The 21809-nt window shown below is 41.2% G+C and overlaps 1 protein-coding gene across 1 annotated transcript; it reads right to left on the reverse strand.

The window, feature by feature from the left end:
• Positions 1-352: 352 nt before the first annotated feature.
• On the reverse strand, positions 353-20726 carry BPNT2 (3'(2'), 5'-bisphosphate nucleotidase 2). Its single transcript, XM_040261260.1, has 5 exons — positions 20087-20726; positions 11079-11241; positions 9919-10014; positions 7496-7657; positions 353-6215 (listed from the first exon to the last, which is right to left on the reverse strand). Exons 1-5 carry the CDS (start codon positions 20471-20473, stop codon positions 5944-5946), a joined length of 1080 nt encoding a protein of 359 aa, XP_040117194.1. The 5' UTR covers positions 20474-20726; the 3' UTR covers positions 353-5943.
• Between the last annotated feature and the right edge of the window lie 1083 nt (positions 20727-21809).

The following is a 21809-nucleotide window of genomic DNA, read 5'->3' on the forward strand; positions in this document are numbered from 1 at the left end:
GATAGTGATGATAGTTGTGTGTGTTACGTCGCTCAGTCATGTCTGACTCTGCGATCCCCTGGACTGTAGCCCACCAGGCTCCTCTGTCCCTGGAATTTTCCAGGCAAGAATACTGGAGTGGGTTTGCCATTCCTTTCTCCAAGGGATCTTCCTGACCCAGGGATCAAACCTGCATCTCCTGCATTGCAGGCAGATTCTTTACCATCTGAGCCACTAGGGATCGTAAATGTAAACACTACTCATTGTACACTTTAAAATGGTTGAAATGGTAAATCCGTTATATATATTTTTTACCACAGTAAAAACTTTTTAAAAGACGAAAAAAAAAAAAAAGTAAAAGCAGCACACCATCTTTCAGACATGACCAATTTATTCAGAAAATTCAAATTTCAGTTTGGCAAAGGATATCCAGGGACAGAGTTTGGGACAATCATTTCATTCAGAGGCAGCAACATTTTCTAGAGCTAACTGGCCATGGGGTAGTATTGGAAGGCAAGAAAACAAAACTTTAAAAAATAACTTAGGGTGTGTGGGTGATAAACACAAATATCTGCAAAGGAAACCAACCAAACAAGCAGCTTACACAACTGAGGCATGAGAAACACTGATGCTAGTAGAAATCCTTTATTCCATTTAGTTTGACACACATGAAGCGCCTAATTTTTTCCAGATACTGGGCTAGCTGCTGGGGTCGAGGTGGAAATACAAAAATCATCAAGATGTAATCCCTGTTCTTAAAAAGTTTACAACAACCCATGTAAAAATGAGGGCAACAAGGGAGGTACCAGCAAACTGTTCAAAAAAACTGGAAGGAGGAGGGCTTACCTCTACTTTTCAGTAGAGGCTGAAGCCAGGACCCTCTTAAATTAGGTGATGTGGGTGAGGCAGGGGTTGCATGCTGAGTAAGGAGAACTCGTGTTGAAGCATGTCTTGGCAACAGGAATGGTCTCGCTCCTCCACAGCCTTCCACGTGTGAGGGAAAGGGGTATTCAAAGGTAGACAGTTTTATTTTAACCCCTCTCATCATTAGCCCCCTATAAGAGATTGATAAGGAAGTGAAAAAGTATTTCAGAAAAAAACAACACATCCAATTTGGAAGAGACAGGACATAGACAAGATATACCATTTCATTGTTTTAATGTAAACTCAACTGCTTATCCAGTAACTTAAGTAAAACCACTTAAGGGGGGAAAAAATCCCTCTGGCAGCACCACAGTTCATTATGGCAGAATGCTGTATCTCCTGTTAAGACTATGAAGCTAGCTTTGGCTACTGCCAACAGTGGATGCAAGAGTACAAGGAACACTGAAGTCCATATTTTACACATAAATTAACGTCAATAAACAATTCCACCGTAAATGAACACAGATGATAAAGACGGCTTGGAAGAGATAATTTGGGAAGGGAGGTGAAGTCTCTGAAGGCTAGCTGATCTAAAAATGACTCGGGATGCTGTATCTCCTACTTAATACAAGGAGCAAGTGAGTATAACAGTCAACTATGTGTATAATATACATCCTCAAAAGAATTCTAACACAACATACTACTAACCGAACATCACAGTTTCTGCTTTTGCAATTTACACAGATTACCTGAATGTTAATACTTTAGGGAACCCTTACAAACACAGTATACAAGTTATGATATTATGCATCACCCTTAACTTATGAAAGTTTGATTTATATTATCTCAAAGGAAAACTAGTATTTATAAATCTCATTTTCCCACATAATTCATTACTCATTTTAAAAAATAATTTTAAAAAAAGTGGCTTTCCTATAAGTCTTTATCAATGGTAAATTAGAATGCAAACACTTGCCTGGCTTTGATAAAATTAAAAACAAACAAACAAACAAAAAAATAAGTTTTATGACCAGCACCTCCTAAAACCAAAAACCTCCTTTTGAAGCATAAAGTTCAATTCTTCTTGCCTTCTTGGTAAATGTTAACCCAAACCCTCCCCAATCTAGGAACTGTTCTGGTTGGTTACATCACAAACATACAGTATTTTTTTAACATTAAGAAATTTCTGACATGGTATGAAAAATAAACAGCTAGCTTTTAAAACCAAAGTGACTCGGAGTTCTAGAACAAATATAACAGCACACTAAAATAGTTTAAAAGTAAAATTAAAAATTAAAATCTATCATGGTCTTATTAATTCAAATTAAAAACCAAAGGATTATGTATCATTTCAGACATATACATCAAGATGCCAGTTCTTATAAAAAAGTTCTTCAGTTGTAAATGCTAGATTATGTAAAAATAATTTTATATCAATTTTATTCAACTTTAATGATTTTCCCCAACTCTAATATTAAAAACATGAAAAGAACTTAAATTTTAATGGCAAAAGTTACTGTTTTCCCCATCTACTAAAAAAATTTTTTTGTTTTCCCTTATTAACATACAATGCCCTATTGTTAAGGCACAACTTTTTTTAGAATAAAAATGAAACCATCGATTTATTTTACACAACAGTTACAAGGCAGACGTTTTTAGGCATATGATAAAAACAAAGTCTTAAACCAAATCGTTGCTTCTATTCACAACCAATCGACACACAGCCAAGCTGAGTGAGTGGTTGCGGCTAGATTCTAGACAGTTCCCGTTTTAAACCTGCTTAAGATTGTCTCCAGAAAGCTATTTCAAGCTGTTATCAAGGAGAGGCAAGTTGGGTACTTTCTTTTCTGAGGAATAGGGAGGGGGTGGCACGCCAGCTTTCTTTACTTACGTTGGGCAATGGGAGACAGTCATCACCTACCTGCAAAGCCTGAGTCAAATCCGATTTCTGAATTAAACACCTTGAGACAGGGCCAGGGCTTGCCTGGCATCCCCCTTCCCCCAGGCCTTTCCTCCTCCCACTCTTTCCTCAGCCACCGCCCCGACTCAATTTGCACAATATTCAAAGGAAGCACCCAGCAAACAGGAAGAATCTGCACAACTGCTACTTAAAGCACACAAACCACATGAAGCTTGTTACTTCATTATATGGCCATAAACAACTCAATATTTAGAATCAAAGAAAAACACTAAAATTGGGGAAAGGGGACAACTGAATAACAAAGATAAATAGGACCCATCTTGTAGGTCCTTACGATCCCAACTGAAGTAGGGATCAATTATGAAAACTAATAGAGATAGCAAGCTTTCTCCAGCAGGTAACGCGCTTGTATTTTCTGCACTTTCATTCTTTGAAGGATGGGTCAGAAAGGCTTAAGACAGAAGCCTTGGGTTATTCTTGACAGTTACTCTGTGGTTTTAAAGGTGACTTTCCTTTACTTTTTGAGGAGTCTTTGAAAAGTAATAGTCAACTTGGGCTCTGTCAGTATTAATCTCTCCCACTGGAATTCTAGTCTCAGTTCTGCCCTAAGATTTCAGCAGCCAATCACAGAGACACAGGTCTATGAGAGAATTCCAGGGTTAAGTGATGGGGAAGGGTATATTGGTTAACAAAGAGAAGCAGAAATAAGATAACATATATTAACAAGTTAGGGAGACATGAAACAAGGTGGAGAGAAAGAGGGGCAGAGGAAGGCGACAGCTGATGGATCCTAAGGTTATTGGTGCTATTTTTACTAACTGATCCAGAAAATTCAATTTTAATGGAAAACTGTCCTCTAAATAAGGGCAAAGACGAGGGAAAGGGAGATCAGGTGTTGGGTAGGTGAGAGTCACTAAGAGTAAACATTTTAGAAATACTTGTATTTATGGGAGATATCATGTCTCACACAAGAAGGTGTTTCTCACTGGTGTGTCCTGGCACAATGTCCTACATAAATAAAATAAATACTGTTCTTTGAACTTATATTAGTTCTGTAATGTATACTGACTTTTAGAAACAAAGTGTTTTAAAATGAACTTCTTATAAAAGCACTTAAAACCATTAGTACTATGCTATACTCAACAAATCGCAAAAATAATGCATTTGTCAGCCAGTATCCTAGTTTTTGCACGTGACACAAGCTCTCCACAAAGTCATTATCTATGTGTGGCTTAATACAATTAAAAACTAAAGCCAAAACACCATGCCTGCTAATATGAACTAGTCCTATTTCCTAATACGCTAGTCTCTTTCCCCGAAGTTTGACACATCACAATTAGAACACTTATACCACAGGACTCTGGAAATAGCATATGCTTCTGCCATCTCTCCTGAGGAAAAAGATTTCCTCCTCTCATTGCAAAGTAAAAAGATGAAGCCTCTAACACTTGGCTCAGAATTCCTAAAAGTCCTGGTTAAATACCAGGTATTTCAACTACTAAAACTTGTAATGAATTCTGATGAATAAAACCCTAGCTATTGAGGCCCACTGCCCTGCAGGACTAGAGACTGGGTAAAGGTAATGTGTGTGTCACACTCGGTTCAGTTCCCCAACGAGGAGTGAGGACCTCAGACAGCATGATCTGCAAGCCTAAAGTTGTAAGCACGTTTCACCAGGTGAGGACGCCTGCCCTTCCTTCGGTCAACTTTATCTCCAAGACAAGAAAATAAACAGAAAACTGATCAAGGGTTAAAAACTGATCTAGCGTTAAAGAGAGAGGGAGAGACAAGAAGAAAAAAGGAAGCCATGAAACCCTAAGAAATCCCTCTCCTTATCAGTGTGTTATGGAACAAAATCATGGCAAGGTCATGTGAAATGACGGTACTGCTGAGGTGAAGTTTCTGATCATGCTGAGAGAAATCAGACATCCCAATGAGAGACGGCTCACAAAACAAAGCTTGAATTACAGTGATACTGCAAATATGTCACAACCTTTTCCAACCAGATTGTACACACCTGAATAGGAAAAAAATTCATCAAAAAGTTCAATCTTCATTTTTTTAACCCAAAGGGAAAATACAAAGTACCTCAGGTTACTACTTTGAGAGCTTGGTTAGATTAGATCCATTTATTAATGGCAAAAGCCACTTTAACTCACTCTTGATAACGAGGGAGTCTCTACAGACATGGCAAATTTTTTAAAAAGTACTAAAACAAGGTTTTTAAAAATAATGAAGGCTAATTCAATTCATGTAACTTCAAATAACTTTCAGTTAATAACAGAATAACATTATATTTTTATAATGCCTTATAGCATATTTTACCCCTAATGAGAAAAAGTACCAAAATTCTAATGTTAAACCCTGAAACCTTAATCCAAACCTTAGAAGTTAAAGATTAAATGTGGGTCAGGAGGGAAAGGACAGAACCATGCACCGTCCACAGGGCAAGTGAAACTGATCAGCAAGATGGCAGAAATGTTGAACCCATAGGTACAAACACACATCTCTTTATAAAAACAAACCAAAACGAAACAGAATACACACACACACACAGAAATTACAATGCAACCATCATATTCTCTACTAGCTGGTGAACCTGTTATTAAAATTCCAAAGAAAAAAAACAATTTGAGCTTTTTCTATTTTAATCCATAAGAAATATTCAGTAACAGAGAATCTGTTGCATATTAATGAATTTGCAGCTTCTTGTGCTTTCTATCTGAATTAGGGGTAAAAACCCCCAATTATTTTATTTTCAATGAGATATAACTGTATAGTAGTATTAAACACCTACACAAAACAATCCTTTCTTCAGCCCAGTTCTATATGAAAGTATTAACAAACTGAAGATTCATGATACTGTGTGAAAATGGTGACTCATAACAATGCAGACTCAGCTATAGATTTTAATTCACAAATATATATATATGCGCCTTGTGTATGACAACCGTACGAAAATAGTCTCAAAAATAAAGACAATACTTGAGACATGAAGCAACCCATTCTCCCTGATCCTGCATCCTATTACAGGGAAAAGAAGTCTCAGATGCTTCATAAATACTTTACAAAGTTCGGGATGGCCTAAACCATGCATAGTCTCCACCACTACTTTGAAGCCTCAGCACGTCAGGCCGACCGTTCAGCTCTGGGGGGCTGTGACCTGTCGTCATCTTGGCTTACTTATGTCCTGTCTTCTCCAGATCCGGGAGCTTTCTGACCAGAGCCTGGTGGTTCATCCTGATGCTGGCCAGGAGCCCCCCTTCAATGCCATCGGAACCAGTGTAGCTAATTTCTTCACCACTCAGGGTGGTCATGTGCCCCCCGAGGGCTTTCAAGATGGCGTTGCCAGCACAGATATCCCACTTTTTGATGTATGTCACATGGATATATAGATCAGCTTTTTCTTGACTCTTATCAGGCACATCCAAGAGTGCTAAAACTTTATAACCTGCAAGATAAACACGGGATTTAGGTTATTATCTGGCAGAGAGGAAGAAAGGCACATACTGTCTTGAGGATGTTGCTGACACCAACACAGGGTATGCAGGAGCTCTCTACACTACCTCTGCAACTGCTAAGTCTAAACTTATTTTTAAAAGTAGTTTTTTTAAAGTCACAGTACAGATGTTAAACCCAAATGATCAAAACAATACTGTAAAGTATGCAAAGTAGTTTATTAATAAGCTATTCTCAAGTATAAATAAACATACACCTATAATTTTTTAAATTTAAATCTACTTTGTGGTTGGCTTCTGAGTGGTGATACCTTCAATATAAACTGTTTGCTATGGACTATACACTGAAGCTAAACACCCCCAGGTCTCCTTGAGTGTCTAGGAAGAATGGATTAGAAAGGAGAAAGCACAAGATAATGTTACTACCCTAAGCCTTTTGTGTAATGAGGCAGAATTTTAAAAATAAAATAATAAACTCAGAAGAAACTGGGTCAAAAACCTATTTTATCTTATTCCTATTGGGAATTTTGCATATCACCTTTCCTGATCAACCTGACAGCCTATTAAAAAAACAATGAAACCACGTTAAGAAAGACATGTATAGGTCAGCAGTAAACTAAAACTGTTAGGCTTAAAAGTTAAAAGCATTACTTTTCTATTACTGTGCTGAAAAAGGTTTTCAAACACAAATGTTTCCTACTATGCTTCGCAATTTATTTGAATTAAAACACTTCTGTCATAGCAAACAGCATTCAAAACAGAGTGGGGTAAATCCAGGCATGGCCTGGTTTCACACAGCCTTAAAGCTATGGGTGTTTTCTGTATTTTTAAAGAATGGCTAAAAAAAAAATCTAGTAACAGCAGCCATTAGCCGTTCTAATAACATGTAACGATGGCTCCTGCCAGCCCCTGCTAAATACAGGGTTGTGACGGCTGGATCCTCTTTCTCTCCTTGCGATGGTTACAGCTACACTAACAGCACAATCACTTCAAAGTCAGATCACATACAACAACCACTGATGTCAGGAAGAGACTTGCCTATATTCCAGGATCAGAAACCACTGCTGTGAGACTGTTTCCATTGTGAGACTGTACCCAGGAGGCAGGTGTGCCTAAAATCCCGCTCTCGAATAACCAAGTAGGAGACCAGGCCTGTCCTAAAAGTCCCGTGTCCACTCCCACTTCTTCCCAAGGACCAGATACCAATGAGCCTCCTGACGTGGGCATGGCCACGCAGAGCACAGGGTAGGGCCCACACAGAGCAGGAACATACCAGCACCGCCCGCCGGGATGATCGTAGTCTGGTTTCCGAAAGTCTGAAGAGCAACCTGTTTGACCATTCCTGAATGCGAGCGAGACACGACAATCCTTGGGGTCTTCTCATTGTAAGAAGTGCGGGCTTTCACATTTGCCCCACCATCTACCATCGCCCAGGCTGGAAAGCAAATGTAATAGCCAGTAATGGCACCAAGGCTTTTTAAAACCAACATACCAGGGGTGACTGGAAAACAATTCTTCCCAAGAATTCTTTTATCTCCAAACAGGGAGCTTTGGTTTTCGGAGTACAAGGGTCATATGTTTATTTTTTACAACAGGCCATATTCAAAACTACAAGGGGCGATGCAACCCGGCCCAACCAGAAAAGTGACTAGTAGGTCCTTGTTGAGGAACATCCTGGCTCCAGAGCTCCCTGCAGGGCCACTGTGGGGTCTTCACTGGACCACACTGAAACTCAACTTCCCCACCTCCTGCCCTCCCTCCCACAAATCTGACTCCAAGAGCTTTTTCCAGTAAACATCCTGCAGATAATAATCACAAGAAAATAATAACCAGAAGAACCCAAAGGGCAGGATCTTCTGTGATAAGTGACCTGATTTCAACGAGTCAATGTAATGGGGAAAAAGGGGACTGGAGAGTGATCTAACTTAACATAAGTGACCTAACAACCAAAAGAAATGCTTGTCACTTGACTGGACTGTAGTCTCAGTTAACAGGTTGTAAAATCCACTTCTTGAACAACTGGGGGAAATGTGACTATTGGATAAAATTGTTAATTTTATTATTAACAGTACTGTTCTTGTTTAGAAATAAGTTCTTTTTAGAGATGAATACTGAAATATATGTAGTAGAAGGTCATGATCTTTGTGATCATCTCTAAAATACATAGAAAATGAATGAATAAATAAAAGCAAATATATAAAAATATCAAATGTTAAATCTAAAGTACATGAAAAGTCATTATCAGTTTTTGAAATTATTCGTAATAAAAGTGAAATAAGAAAAGAGAAACAAAAAAAATCCTCAATTCTTTTTAGAAATGATCAAAAAACACATGATTGTATCAAGAAGTGAATTTGCAATGCTGTATCTCTAGAGGTCAGTATTGTGTAAGAGAATAAAGAGAGTACATCTCAGTACCAGAATAATTTTAGATAAGAATTACTAATTTAATATTAGAAATATATATTTCAGATCACATACTCAATGCATTCAAACATAACATTTATATGGACCAAAGTATTTCAAACACCTTAAAACACAGTTAGGTATTTAAATAAACATATGTGAATGATGATGATAAGGTAGTAGTGATAAGCTAAAAGAACAGTTAACAGAATGTGTTCAACACTCCATCTATAAGATGCCAACAGAAAGTCCGGTAGGAAATAACAAGTGGTTGGTACTCTGCTCCACAGACTTCAGACACTACAACTTCTTTCTACTAGCTACAGATTTCCACTGAGTGGATCGACTGCGTCCACATTTATACATCACTTCAGTAAAATGTGTACTATTCAAGCATCTCTTACTTCTAAGAATGTCACTCAATGAATTAATTCTAATTGAATCTGGTAAGATTTTGATCAGCTCTGTTCTAACTGCTGCCAGCAATAATAATACCTAGCTTCCACTATAGTCAAGTATAGCTACATTCTAGTAAATACATAATACTTGGCAGTTTGTACTCAGCAACATCAATAAGCAGTCTGGATCTGAACATTACTGCCCAAAGAGGGCACAAGCCAAACAAACCTTTGATCCAGGAAAGGAAGGTCACTCGCACCTAATTAAGAGCGTATTGACTCTTTTGCAATGTTTGCTGACTAGTAAAAACACCTTATATTACTAAGCCTATGGTTGAGGGTGGGGGTGGGGTGTAGATTATATATTTTGATGGAATAAAGGTTTTTAAAAAATGGACATTTTATTATCCCCATTCTCCCTCCTAACATGAACAGATATGGAAACCAGGACCTATCTGCCTCTCTGGTATCAACTTGCTCTGCATTTTCTTTATTGTAGTTCTAATTCTCTTTGGGCTAAGGCCACTTCACAGAAGATCCCAGAATGCACACGACCTCACGTGGAAGAGCCCAAGACCGTATCCCCAGCAACAGCATGATGGAAACAGAGAGGACCGCAGCTGCTGGGCATCGGCACCCAACTGCATTCCCTACACACTAAGGATCACTTGTCTTCATTTAACAGTTTCCATCCTCTAAACAAGTTCAGAAAGCTATGCTTTGTCATACGCTACTAGTACCAACACTAAAATCCTCACTGTATCCAGTGAAGGGTGAGGTGGAGCTGACTCTAATAATTGTTGAATCACAGTTGAAATTTCCACAGGACCGTAAATAATACAGGAAATGATTTAATAACATTAATTTTTGGAAACTTTAGCATATTTCTTACCTGTATATTCAGAAAATGGTTTATGTATTACTCCTAGCACAGGTTTACCATTTACAGCCACACACACCATAGTAGTAACATACTTCCGAAGATCCTCTACAAGAAAAAAAAAACAACCATCCAATTACAACAATTATTAAAATAATGTTAGGATTGAATATGAAAATCGAGTCTCAAGCACTCAAAAAAGACCCAAGGGGTATACTCACTAAGTATTGTCACCATTATATCAGCAAATCAATTTCAGTCCAGGAAAAACCATTTATAAAGGAACTTCTCAATAGTCCATGCTTCTATTATCTATTTCTGCAAACTTCTGTTTTAGAATTTGTTACTACTAGATACACACGTCTAGTGCCTTCTCCCTGTTCTCCAAATAGTTATCCACTGAGTGTCTATTTTGGGTCAATTTCCGTGCTTAAGCACAAGAATACAAAGGAGAAAAAAAGAAAAAGCCCCCACACTCAGAGAATGTACCATTTAGTTGGACAAATACATAACCCATCAATTTTTACATACCAAGAGAATAAAAGAAAGACAGAAATTAGATAACCTCTGGGTAAGATACAAGGCCTGGAAGAAAATCCACAGAAATGAAACAGGAGCTAGAAGTGGATGAGAAGGACAGAAATAGGAGGTGGAGGAAGTAACTGATTTTGCCACTTACTTTCCCTGGGTGACTAGGATTTACTTTTTTTAATTCTAAAACTAGATGTGTATGCAATAAAATCTAAATTCCCAACATCACAAGTCAATCGTGTATTATTTATATAAATAAATACCTCAACAATGCACACCTCAATATACAAATCAATATATAAATAGACACTTCAATAAACAAGTGTCCAACAGAAACCATTTTGTTGTTGTGACTGCCAGAAACTTCCCTTCACTAAAGAATCGGTGACACAGTGAGCCACAGTTACTGAGAGGAGGATGCCATGATACAGCGGTCAAAAAAGGTTGATAGTAACTAACTGATCCACTCCAGAAGTTTCAGAGCACAGTGCTTTAATCCAGCTCTCTTAAATCTAACTGGACAAGTTGTGTCCATCTGGAAAAAATATTCACCACCAGGAATATACCACCTGCCCTTGTTCTGGTTCTCTAATACATAAAGGCAATATCAAGTCTGAGATCAATTTTAATTGAAAAGTCACCCGTGTATTCCTGTGTGGCATCCAGTGGGTCAATCCAGACGGTGACGCTCTCTGCTGCCACCTCCTGGGGAGTGGCTATTTCCTTTAGGATGTCCTCAGGAATCTTCCGATCCCACAAGATCACCTCTTGATCAGCTGCATCCACATGTTCCTCCGTATTGATCTGCATCAATGGTTGAGAATGGTTGACAGTTTAAAAGGTTTTAAAGAAAAAAAATCACTACCTGGAAAAAGCACAATAGAGAAAAACAATTTAGATAAAATACTCCAAATTGAAAGCAGATAAATTAGTACTTTTATTGCAAGGAAATTCTTTGCCAATGAAAATATATAAGAAATTCCAGATATGTTGTCTTCCAGTGCTTTCCAACTGATTATTCGAACTTAGCTTGTTGTGTAAGCAGGACAGAGAATCTAGAAAAATACAGAAAGAAACCAAGCATCAAAGAAACAGCTATTTAAAGCTTAAAGATATTTAGGGAAAGAAATACATTAAAAAATGTGACAATGGACTGACAATATTATGGAAAACTGAACACAACAGTTAGAGAAAAGTGATGATGGATTTAAAAATAGGCTTTCAAAACAATGATAAAGACATCAATTCTCCCATCTGCAAACTGTAGATTTAAAGCAACTTCAATCAAAATCCCTAAAGGTTTTGTTTTTTTTTAATCTCATCTTAGAAATGGAACAAGCCACCTGGGGAAGGATAGGAAAAAAAAAGAAAAAATATATATGTGTGTAAAATGTCATGGTTGGGTGACTTTCCTTGACGTATTTTGGCTTTTTCCCCAGCATCACTGAGGTATAATTGACAAAGCTGAATGTATTTAAAGTGTACAGCATGACGAGATGATATACGTGCACACTGTGGAGTTAAGTACCACAATTAAGTTAATTAATGTATCTACCACTTCATATATTTCCTTTTTTTATTTTGTGGTGAAAACACATAAGATCTACTCTTAAAGCAAATTTCATGTATATAATACAGTAATGTAAAACCACAGTCACCTTGCTGTACATTAGATGCTCAGAACTTACTCATCTTAGTTATAAATGAAAGTTCATACACCTGACCAACATCTCACCTTTCACCCCATCCCCTGGAATATGGTAACCACCATTCTACTGTTTCTATGAGTTTGACTTAAAAAAAAAAAAAAAAAGATTCCACATATAAGTGATACCATATAGTGTTTTTCTTTGTCTGGTATATTTCTCTTAGCGTAACACCTTCCAAGTCCGTCTATGTTGTCCCAAATGGCAGGATGTCCTTCTGTTTAAAGCCTGAATAACACTCCATTTTACATGTAGCATATTTTAAAAAATTTAATTTATACATAGATGGACACTTACCTTGGCCTAGCTAAAGGTTTGTCAATTTTACCTTTTGAAAAAAACCAGAGGTCTGTATTGCTGGGAATGCTCATAGGCCACTTCCGGGGATTTAGAGATGAAGGGGGCTGCAGGTAAGGAGTCAGTGGCTGTGGCAAGCTTCCTGACGGCATTTATGAAGAGGTTAATAGCAGCCCTCTGATGAGTTCTGAGTCCTGACTTAGGTGCTCCCATGACCCTTCCAACCCTCAGACATGCAGACCACCTCAGTAACCCAGGTGAGGTGAGAAACAAGGAGGCCTCCTCAACAGTTTGCCAGGTGTACATGCACACACTCTTGTGGGTGGAATCACAGTCTGAGGAGTCTCTCCTGGCACTGAGCTGTACTACCTTGACAGATGAGCAATGCAAGAAAAGTCAAAATATTCCTCTGACTCTCTTCAATGCACTTCTGGAGTTTTTTGCCCCAGCAGTGTGTTGAAACATCTCTGCTGTACTCCCGGACTTCCATAAAGGAACTCTTGTCCATGGGAGACTGCCAAAATCAATGTTCTGTGAGGGACTGACAGCAGAGAGTTCCACTTCTGCCACCCTGCAGATGTTACCAGAAAGCATTTTGGCTACACAGTTCAGTTCAGTCACTCAGTCGTGTCCAACTCTTTGAGACCCCATGAACTGCAGCATGCCAGGCCTCCCTGTCCATCACCAACTCCCGGAGTTCACCCAAACTCATGTCCATCGAGTCAGTGATGCCACCCAGCCATCTCATCCTCTGTCATCCCCTTCTCCTCCTGCCCCCAATCCCTGCCAGCATCAGAGTCCTTTCCAATGAGTCAACTCTTCGCATGAGGTGGCCAAAGTATTGGAGTTTCAGCTTTAGCATCATTCCTTCCAAAGAACATCCAGGACTGATCTCCTTTAGAATGGACTGGTTGGATCTCCTTGCAGTCCAAGGGACTCTCAAGAGTCTTCTCCAACACCACAGTTCAAAAGCATCAATTCTTCGGCACTCAGCTTTCTTCACAGTCCAACTCTCACATCCATACATGACCACTGGAAAAACCATAGCCTTGACTAGACGGACCTTTGTTGGCAAAGTAATATCTCTGCTTTTGAATATGCTATCTAGGTTGGTCATAACTTTCCTTCCAAGGAGTAAGAGTCTTTTAATTTCATGGCTGCAGTCACCATCTGCAGTGTTTTGGAGCCCACATCTTAATGACAATGCTAGGCCACCTTGGATGATGCAAAAACCACAGAATAAACTTAAAACAACAGATGTGACTCTGGGAAAAGAGAAGAAGTTCCTGCGTCTTAATCACTACTTTTGTTCTTGTTCAGTTGCTCAGTCATGTCCAACTCTTTTCAACCCCATGGACTGCAGCACCCCAGGCTTCCCTGTCCTTCACCATCTGCCGGAACTTGTTCAAACTCATGTCCATTGAGTCAGTGATGCCATCCAACCATTTCATCCTCTGTCAACCCCTTCTCCTCCTGCCTTCAATCTTTCCCAGTATCTTGATCACTACAGTTTCACAAAAATAGTAGTGCCAAGTCTGAGTGGCAACTACTGTGCCTTATGATTAATATCTCTGCCTAGAGTTCACCAGCTTCTTCATATTCTTTCAACTGACTATGTGCTAAAAAGTTAGAGAAATGTGCTTGACAAAATCTTCACTGAGAGTCAGGTTAGGGAGAAACAAGCAGAGTAAGCGAGTAAAAGCACAATTACCTGACCCACTTTTGCACAAGAGCTATTTGTTACCAGCTAATACCATGACACACCAACAAATTTAAGAAACCACTCCCACCATTGTAAACAGCCTTACCAACTCAAATCTTTCCATGCTCCACCAGCTAGTTAAGCCCTAGAAATTCTACCTCCCAATTCTAAATAACTGTCATTGTGCTTCCCTGGTGGCTCATATGGTAAAGTGTTTGCCCGCAATGCAGGAGACCTGGGTTCGATCCCTGGGTTGAGAAGATCCCCTGGAGAAGGAAATGGCAACCCATTCCAGTATTCTTGCCTGGAGAATCCCACAGACAAAGGACCCTGGCAATCTACAGTCCATTGGGTCGCAAAGAGTCGGACACAACTGAGTGACTTCTCCTTCTTTCTATAGTAAGAAAATTCTAGTTTGAACCCTCCATCTCTCACTTGGATTTCAAAAATAGCCTCGATTGCTCTTGCCTCCAACTGCGCATTCACTGATGCATTCATTCATTCAATAATGATTTAATGACCACATATCCTAAACTGCTTTGGGCAATGGGATACAATAATGAACAAAACAGACCAATTATTGCCTTTAAGAGGCTTTCCTTCTCAACCAGGCAACCTGCTAGCTTCCTAAATCAGACGGTGTCGCTCCCTGCTAAAACCTTCCAATGACACTCACAATGACCTTTGCATAACGGCTGCCAAGGGCTGCTGACCTGAGTCTGAGGACTGCAGGGGAAACACTGACTGGAACAGCCCCCTCTGGGCCGACACCATTTGCATGAGTGTAACTATTTGCATGAGTTATTTTACAACAGTAGGTCCCATGAGGAACAGGAAACTAACAAGCCACCATCAACTGAAGAATCTGGGAAAGGTTAAAAGGAAACGCCACATGTCTTAACCAACTTCCCAGGATCTCAGGGTCCTGATTTCTTATTCTTCAATTCCCTGGTGAGGGCTAAGACACAGGCAGTAGTGATGAGAGTAGAAAGTGGATGGATTCTTGCTGGAATCCATCTTGGTTGAGTAATGCCTGCGCCACCAGGAAGGACCCTGAGCCAGAATGATTGGACAGAGACAATCCAGAAAGTAGTCTCATCAGCAAAAACCCAAGACTGTGAGATATGCGGCAGACCAGTACTCCTTAGTTTCTTTATCCTCTTGCTCTCCACCTGGGTGGCACCCTTCCAAATAAAAGTCTCTTGCTTTGTCAGCAAAAAAAAAAAAAAAAAACACCTTCCAAAGGTTTCTCATTACATAGAGATAAAATCCAGACTCTTAAAAGTACATCCAGGATGATCTGGCTCCAGTACCCTTACTCTATTTGTACCTTATTTACTCCATCCCAGACTCACTTGTCTTCAGGGAATTGTACCTGTACTCTCCTGTTCATACACCCTTCCTCAAACCTCTGCATGGTGGCCTGCCTGCTTGTCATCGTTCAGTTCTAGGCCCACATGAAAGTGCCTCAGAGTGGCCTTCCCTGACAAACACGGCCAGAGCAGGACCCCACCCCACAATGCCAGCACTCTTCCCAAGTGATCTTATTTATTCTTTCTTCAAAGCCCTTGTTAGTATCTGAAATCAACATGTTTGCACATTTGTCATCTACCTTGACCCACCAGAACGTAAGTTCTGTAAGTTTAAAGTCAGCTTCCTTCATTACTACAGCTCTGTTCTCACTGCCCAAACCAGGGCCTGGCACAGCAGATGCTAAATAAATACTTCGTGATTGACAGCTCTAGTTTTCATCAATGTAGTTTCATTTCTTCCCTGTAACACTTTCTACTCAATCTACTCTCATCACCCATTACTGGCTGGGTCTCAGTCTTCACTAGGGAATTGGAGAATAAGAAATCAAGACCCTAAAATACAGTAAATGCCATTCATATGACAGTTCAGTTACTCTGGGCCCAAAGAAACTTTGGGTCAATGCCTTAAGAAGGTAGTATTTACCGTATTTCTCCATAAATCATTACATCCTAATAAGTGTTTAGATACAATGCTTCACACTGTGCTTTCAGTAGGCATTCAACAACTATTTTCTAAATGGATACACAGGGTTCTCCAGCTGTCTTTTTTCTCCTTCTACCTGACAGAAGCCTTTTACTGTCAACTGCTACCTCTCAAATATATTCCTACAAATAATTAAACATGCTCCTGTGTCTCACACCTTAAAAACAAACATGAAACAAAAAATCCATAAAACCTGCTCTTGGCTTGAATGGAACACTCTAGCCAAGTTGCTTAGAGCCCAACTTCTTGTCTTTACTTAGTCTCTCTATTCTCTATTTCCTTGCTTCCTATCTTCTTCTGCTTCCTTCCCATTAAGCCATCAAGAGAACTTTCACAGAATTTACTATGACCTGCAAAAAGAACCATTATTAGGAGTATGTGGTCTATCATCACACTGCCTGAGTTCATTCCAGCTCCTCATTTTACTCGGTAGGTGACTTACCCAGGCTAGTCACTTCATCTTTCTGAGCTGCAGTTACCTTATTGCTAAAAGTGGATGATAAACATATCTCCCTATTAGGTTTTTTGGGTGAATCAATGAACTACTTGGGGTAGTGCTTAACCCAGAGTAAGCACTTAATAAAAGCCAGCTGCTATTACTCTTACTAAATGACTGTTTTCAGTTTTTTGTGATCCTCGGTCCCCAGGCCCTGATCTTCCCTTTCACACTTCTCAAGTGTGTACTCCTTTTCCAGCAATTACTCCTGTTGAGAGAGAAGAGTCTAGCTCTCATCTCTTAGTTCAAGGATAGTACAGACCCAAGTTAGGAGTATCATGCTTTATTATCAAATAAATCACTGCCAAAAAGTTTTAACAAGTCAAAGACAGTTGCTGCTGCTAAGTCACTTCAGTCGTGTCTGACTCTGTGCGACCCCATAGACAGCAGCCCACCAGGCTCCCCCGTCCCTGGGATTCTCCAGGCAAGAACACCGGAGTGGGTTGCCCTTTCCTTCTCCAATGCATGAAAGTGAAAAGTGAAAGTGAAGTCGCTCAGCCGCGTCTGACTCTTGGCGACCCCATGGACTGCAGCCTACCAGGCTCCTCCATCCATGGGATTTTCCAGGCAAGAGTACTGGAGTGGGGTGCCACTTTGTACTTTAAACCAAAACTATAAAGCTAAATGTGCTCCGTGGCTGCAAATCCATTCCAAAAAAACTATCTTCAGCCTTCATTTTCATCATTATCCAGAAGGATACAATAAGAGACAGTGCCACATAAATGGCTACAGTTATTTTTATTTCTACACTGAAATCAGAATTGCCAATGAGTTTAGGAAGAGGAGAAAGGCTGCCCTGAGGATTCTCCCAAGATCCCAAACGAGAAAGGCTGAAGACCTAAGGGACTCAAGAGGTCCTAGGTCAAACTTTTCAGTTTTCTTAGATTATGCACTTCTTTAGAGTGGGGCTTCTCAACCTGAACACCAATTGAAAATCAGGCCAGATCATTCTTTATGAAGGGGGAATGTCCTGTGCATTCACGAGACTTTTCCCTCTACCTACTAGATGACTCCAGAGTGCTGCCTCCCGTTGTGACAACCCCAAATCTCCAGACACTGCTACATGTCCCCTTGGGACAAAAATGTCCCCAGTTCAGAGTAAGTGACACCTGCAGTATCTTGTTACTAAGGAGTGAACAGTAGACAGGAGGGCTCAAGCCTCTGACTCCATTTGTACAGGGCATCAGGATAAAAAGAGGATCTGTGGCTTCTCAATGCTAATTTTCACCACCTAAACTAAGTGGTATTCAACTTAAGATCTTCACTGAAAAATTTCAGATGAGGCTCCAAAAATAACTCGACATTTAAGACTGTATTTCTGGGTACTGAAGGAAGAGAAAGAAGAAAGGAAAGAATCTAGGACTGAGTCACTACCTAGACATCTACATCTGGCCTCTAGTCTAACATATTGACAAAAGGAGACAGCTCATCATGATACCATCCTACTCTGATTTCATCTAATGAACATAACTTCCTCTATTCCAATCACCAACCGAGTAGAACACAAAAGGACCTGTAAACATTTAGTCACAAGAAAACAAAGCTATTTTACATAAAGGCAGACTTCAACATCTGTAAAAAGCTTAGTTTTTCTGTTTAACAAAATGCAGCTCATCACTCTTGGCAGCAATTCCTTAGCGTTAATAAGAGAGAAAACAAATACAGAATCCTGTGGAAGTTACCCACAGGATAAAAGTTTTGTTAGAGGTGGGGTGGGATAGAATTCGCATTTGAACATACATGTACATATGGCTATACATTTTCAATATTTAAGAATATTTTTGTACTGACCTTTCTTAAAAAAAGTCAACTGTATTGCTTTCAAACTTTTACAATTTTATATTTTCCCGAGGAGATCACACTTTAGGTTCTAAATGGCCTCCCAAAGGTAGTTCTAAAGGTACTTCATATAAACTGTGAAGTAGAGTGTCATGAGTCTCAGGGCTCCCATTTGGAAGGTGGGCAAAATAAATTTTACTTCTTAAAGTTGCTGTGAGGACCAAGTCAAGTCTTATGTAGCAAGGACTATACTAGCTAAAATAGTAATCAATAAATGATTACTATTACTATTGTTATAACTGTTTACACCAACTTTTCTGAAATTCCTGTTTTCCCCACAAACTCTAAACACCATGTGCTTCAGAGAAATGAAAAAGAAATTTTACAAGCACATCTTATATCTAGATGCAAACACAAGATAAGTATCATTTGTGATGGTAAAGCGCCAAAGGACGAAAGAAAAACATGAAACATTCTGTTTTGTTGGAGAACTATCATGTCAATTACATCTGGTAAGCAGCAGCTCATGATATGAAAGCCAAAGTTCCTTCCAGCTACAAAAAGAAAGTTTAAAAAGGAAAGAGAAAAAAAAGATGAAGAAAGAAAGAAAAAGGAATAACAGGAAAGACTGGAGAGATACAGATAGGAGAATTACAAGACTGGAGAATTACAAGAGAATTAAAGACTGGAGAATTACAAGATAATTCTACAATGACAATACTCTCTTACAAGAACAACAGTAAAAGGTCAGATCTTCCCCCAAAGCGGTGGTTTACATTTCACTGTTTATCTAATTAATGAAATTCAACTGCAAACAATTTTTCTTCCCCATGCCAAAACCCACTGTTAGGTGAAGTAGGAAGTACACTCAGGAAGTACCACCACACTATGTGAGCTCTTCCTTTGGATTGTAATACATTTTTAAAAGTTTTATGCATTCAGCAGCAGCTGCACTGAAATGATGAAGTTTAAAGGTATTAACAACAAATCCGAAATGTCTGGATTTCCCTAAGAAAATGTCAATTTCTTCCCCAAGAAACGTTCTTCAATTCTCATTCTTTGGAGTAAATATGGGCTAGAAGGGTGAAGTCAAGCTGCTGAGACTCATACTCCCAAACACTTCCTTGAAGGGCCCCTCAAATATATGCCATCAAGATGGTCCCGATGAGTCCACAGCTAAGGTAAACCGTGGTCACACCAGTCACAAATGCCCTGTATGCTAACAGCTCTGCAGCAAGTCAGACGTCTACAGTTCCCGGTCTTCAGCTGGCTCCTGGCAGGTCCACCAGAAAACGTGTATCGACCCTTCCAACAACTAAACGCAATAAAGACAGAGGGCCTCGGTGATTCTAGCCAAAAGAGCCGGGGGCAAGGAGTGAAGTTAACTTTCTCAGCCTTCAAATATCAGGGATACCAGACCCCAGAGCTCCAGATCCCCGGTGCCCAGAGGACGCGCACACCAGAGGAGGAGCCAGAAGGGCCGAGCCGACGACCCCAGCTCTTCCACCAACTCTTCAGTGTGACCTTGAACACCTCAACTTGTTTGTCTCCATCCCCAGATCCGCCCAATCGGAGCCAGAGCCCGACAGCCCCGGGCTGTCGGAGAAGTCCAGGCGTCCCGGCCCGCGCCCACCCGGCCCGCCCGGCGCCCACCTGCACGCTGGGGAAGGCGGTCTTGAGCAGGTAGAACATCTTGCGGTTGGACAACACGTCCCCACTGGTCATCTTGTCGTCCGCCCCTTCGCGCGTCTTCCCCTTGGACTTCTCGTGGAGGACGTTGCTCTCACGTACGCGCCGCACCTCCTCGCCGCCGCGCACCGCCGCCAGCACCGACACGGCCAGCATCTCGCGCAGGTCCACCGTGCCCCCGTCGGCCGAGGCCGCAGGCCCCGCCGCCCCGCCGCCCGGCTCGCCGCCCAGGCCGAAGAGGCTGAAGCGGCCGGCCAGGAAGCCCGAGTAGAGGTGGTAGAGCACGCCGAGCCCCAGCAGGCAGAACACGGCCACCCCCAGCGGGGACAGGCGGATGCCCATGGGGGCCATGGCGGGAGGCCGGGCGCTCGGGGCGGTGGCCCTCACAGGCCTCCTCGCGCTCCCGAACCGGGCGCCGCGCGGTCTATACCGGCGCCAGCTCCCCGGCGCCCGCGCGCCCCATCGCTCCCTCCCGGGAAAGACCGAGCCGCGTGGAGAAGCCCCCCGCGGCCGTTCCGAGCGCCCGACTCCCCGGGGGCAGCTCGCTCCCCGCTGCTTAGCCGGCCGGCGGGTCTAGCTTCCACGTTAGCCAACGGCCGCGAGGTGAAAGGGGAGCGTGGGTGTGTATCCGGGTTACGCGAAGTTGGGGGGGGGGGCAGGGCGGGGCGAGTCAGGCTCCTCCCTCGGGGGGCGGGGTGGCCGGCCGGGTGACTGGGAGGCGCTGGACCGCTCCGCCTGTGTTGCTCTGGTCGGTCGGCGGTGTTTGGGTTTTCAAATCACTGCGGGGATGTGGCGGAATTACTGCCCAAGCACAGAAGGATGCCGAGTGCCTTGTGGAAATTCAAATTAAATCTCTCCTTGAACGACATTGTATGGCCGAAATAGAGTCCTAGGGACAGTCTAAACTTCCCTGATTATTGAGGAAAAGGGGACACAACGAGGCGTTTAAAGTCTATGCCTTTTTCGTCGACGCTAGTGCAGACAGAGCCTGTAGCTTTAAATCGCCTCTCGGCGCTCTTACTGGCAGAGCGGGCTTGGGCGGGGATGAGAGTAAGTTTATTTGACTTTATTCTGTTGGCACCCCTGTGTGAAAGCATATGCATTTATATCTGTCTGTATGTATAGATTTTCCCCTGTACCTTCACCTGCTAGAATGAGCCATCCTCTATGCAGGTGAAGAACTTACCTTTGTTCTGGGCTTTCACTGTGTGAGAATACACTTCCGGCTTCCCTCATTGCCAAGTCCACTTTACCCACACCCTCCTCCCAAAAGCTGAGAGGGGAGAGAAATTGCTGCGAGACTCCCCTTGATGTAAAGATTGTCCCAGGATGGTCAGTCTACAGTATGTAATCTTTGAATCAATGTAAGCCCTTTATTTGTACTTACAGAAGCGTTTAAAAGGAGTGACTGCCTTCTGCTATGCTAGAGGTTTTAGCCATAAAAACAAGTGTTCACAAAATTTAAATAAGTATTATAATAAGCATTAATGTTTATCTTCCATCCTAACAGTGAACATTAACGTGAGCAGTATTACTATGTTAGAATATTTATTTAAAATCAACTTAAAATGTAGCCGGTTTTACTGTTTATAGCCAAAACTCATTGGGTTTAAATGAGCTTGAATATTAACGACCTTAAAAACTGCAGGTATACAGGATGAATTATGAACATCAGTTGCTGGGCAAG

Source organism: Oryx dammah, unplaced genomic scaffold (genome assembly GCF_014754425.2).
Source record: "Oryx dammah isolate SB20612 unplaced genomic scaffold, SCBI_Odam_1.1 HiC_scaffold_19, whole genome shotgun sequence".
Taxonomy (NCBI): Eukaryota; Metazoa; Chordata; class Mammalia; order Artiodactyla; family Bovidae; genus Oryx; species Oryx dammah.

Coding starts and splice junctions, on each gene's coding strand:
- BPNT2 (XM_040261260.1), bottom strand. CDS start 20,473: ATGGCCCCCATGGGCATCCGCCTGTCCCCGCTGGGGGTGGCCGTGTTC. Junction 11,242..20,086: donor CCGCCTTCCCCAGCGTGCAG/GTGGGCGCCGGG, acceptor CCATTGATGCAG/ATCAATACGGAGGAACATGT. Junction 6,216..7,495: donor CATCCCGGCGGGCGGTGCTG/GTATGTTCCTGC, acceptor TTTATCTTGCAG/GTTATAAAGTTTTAGCACTC.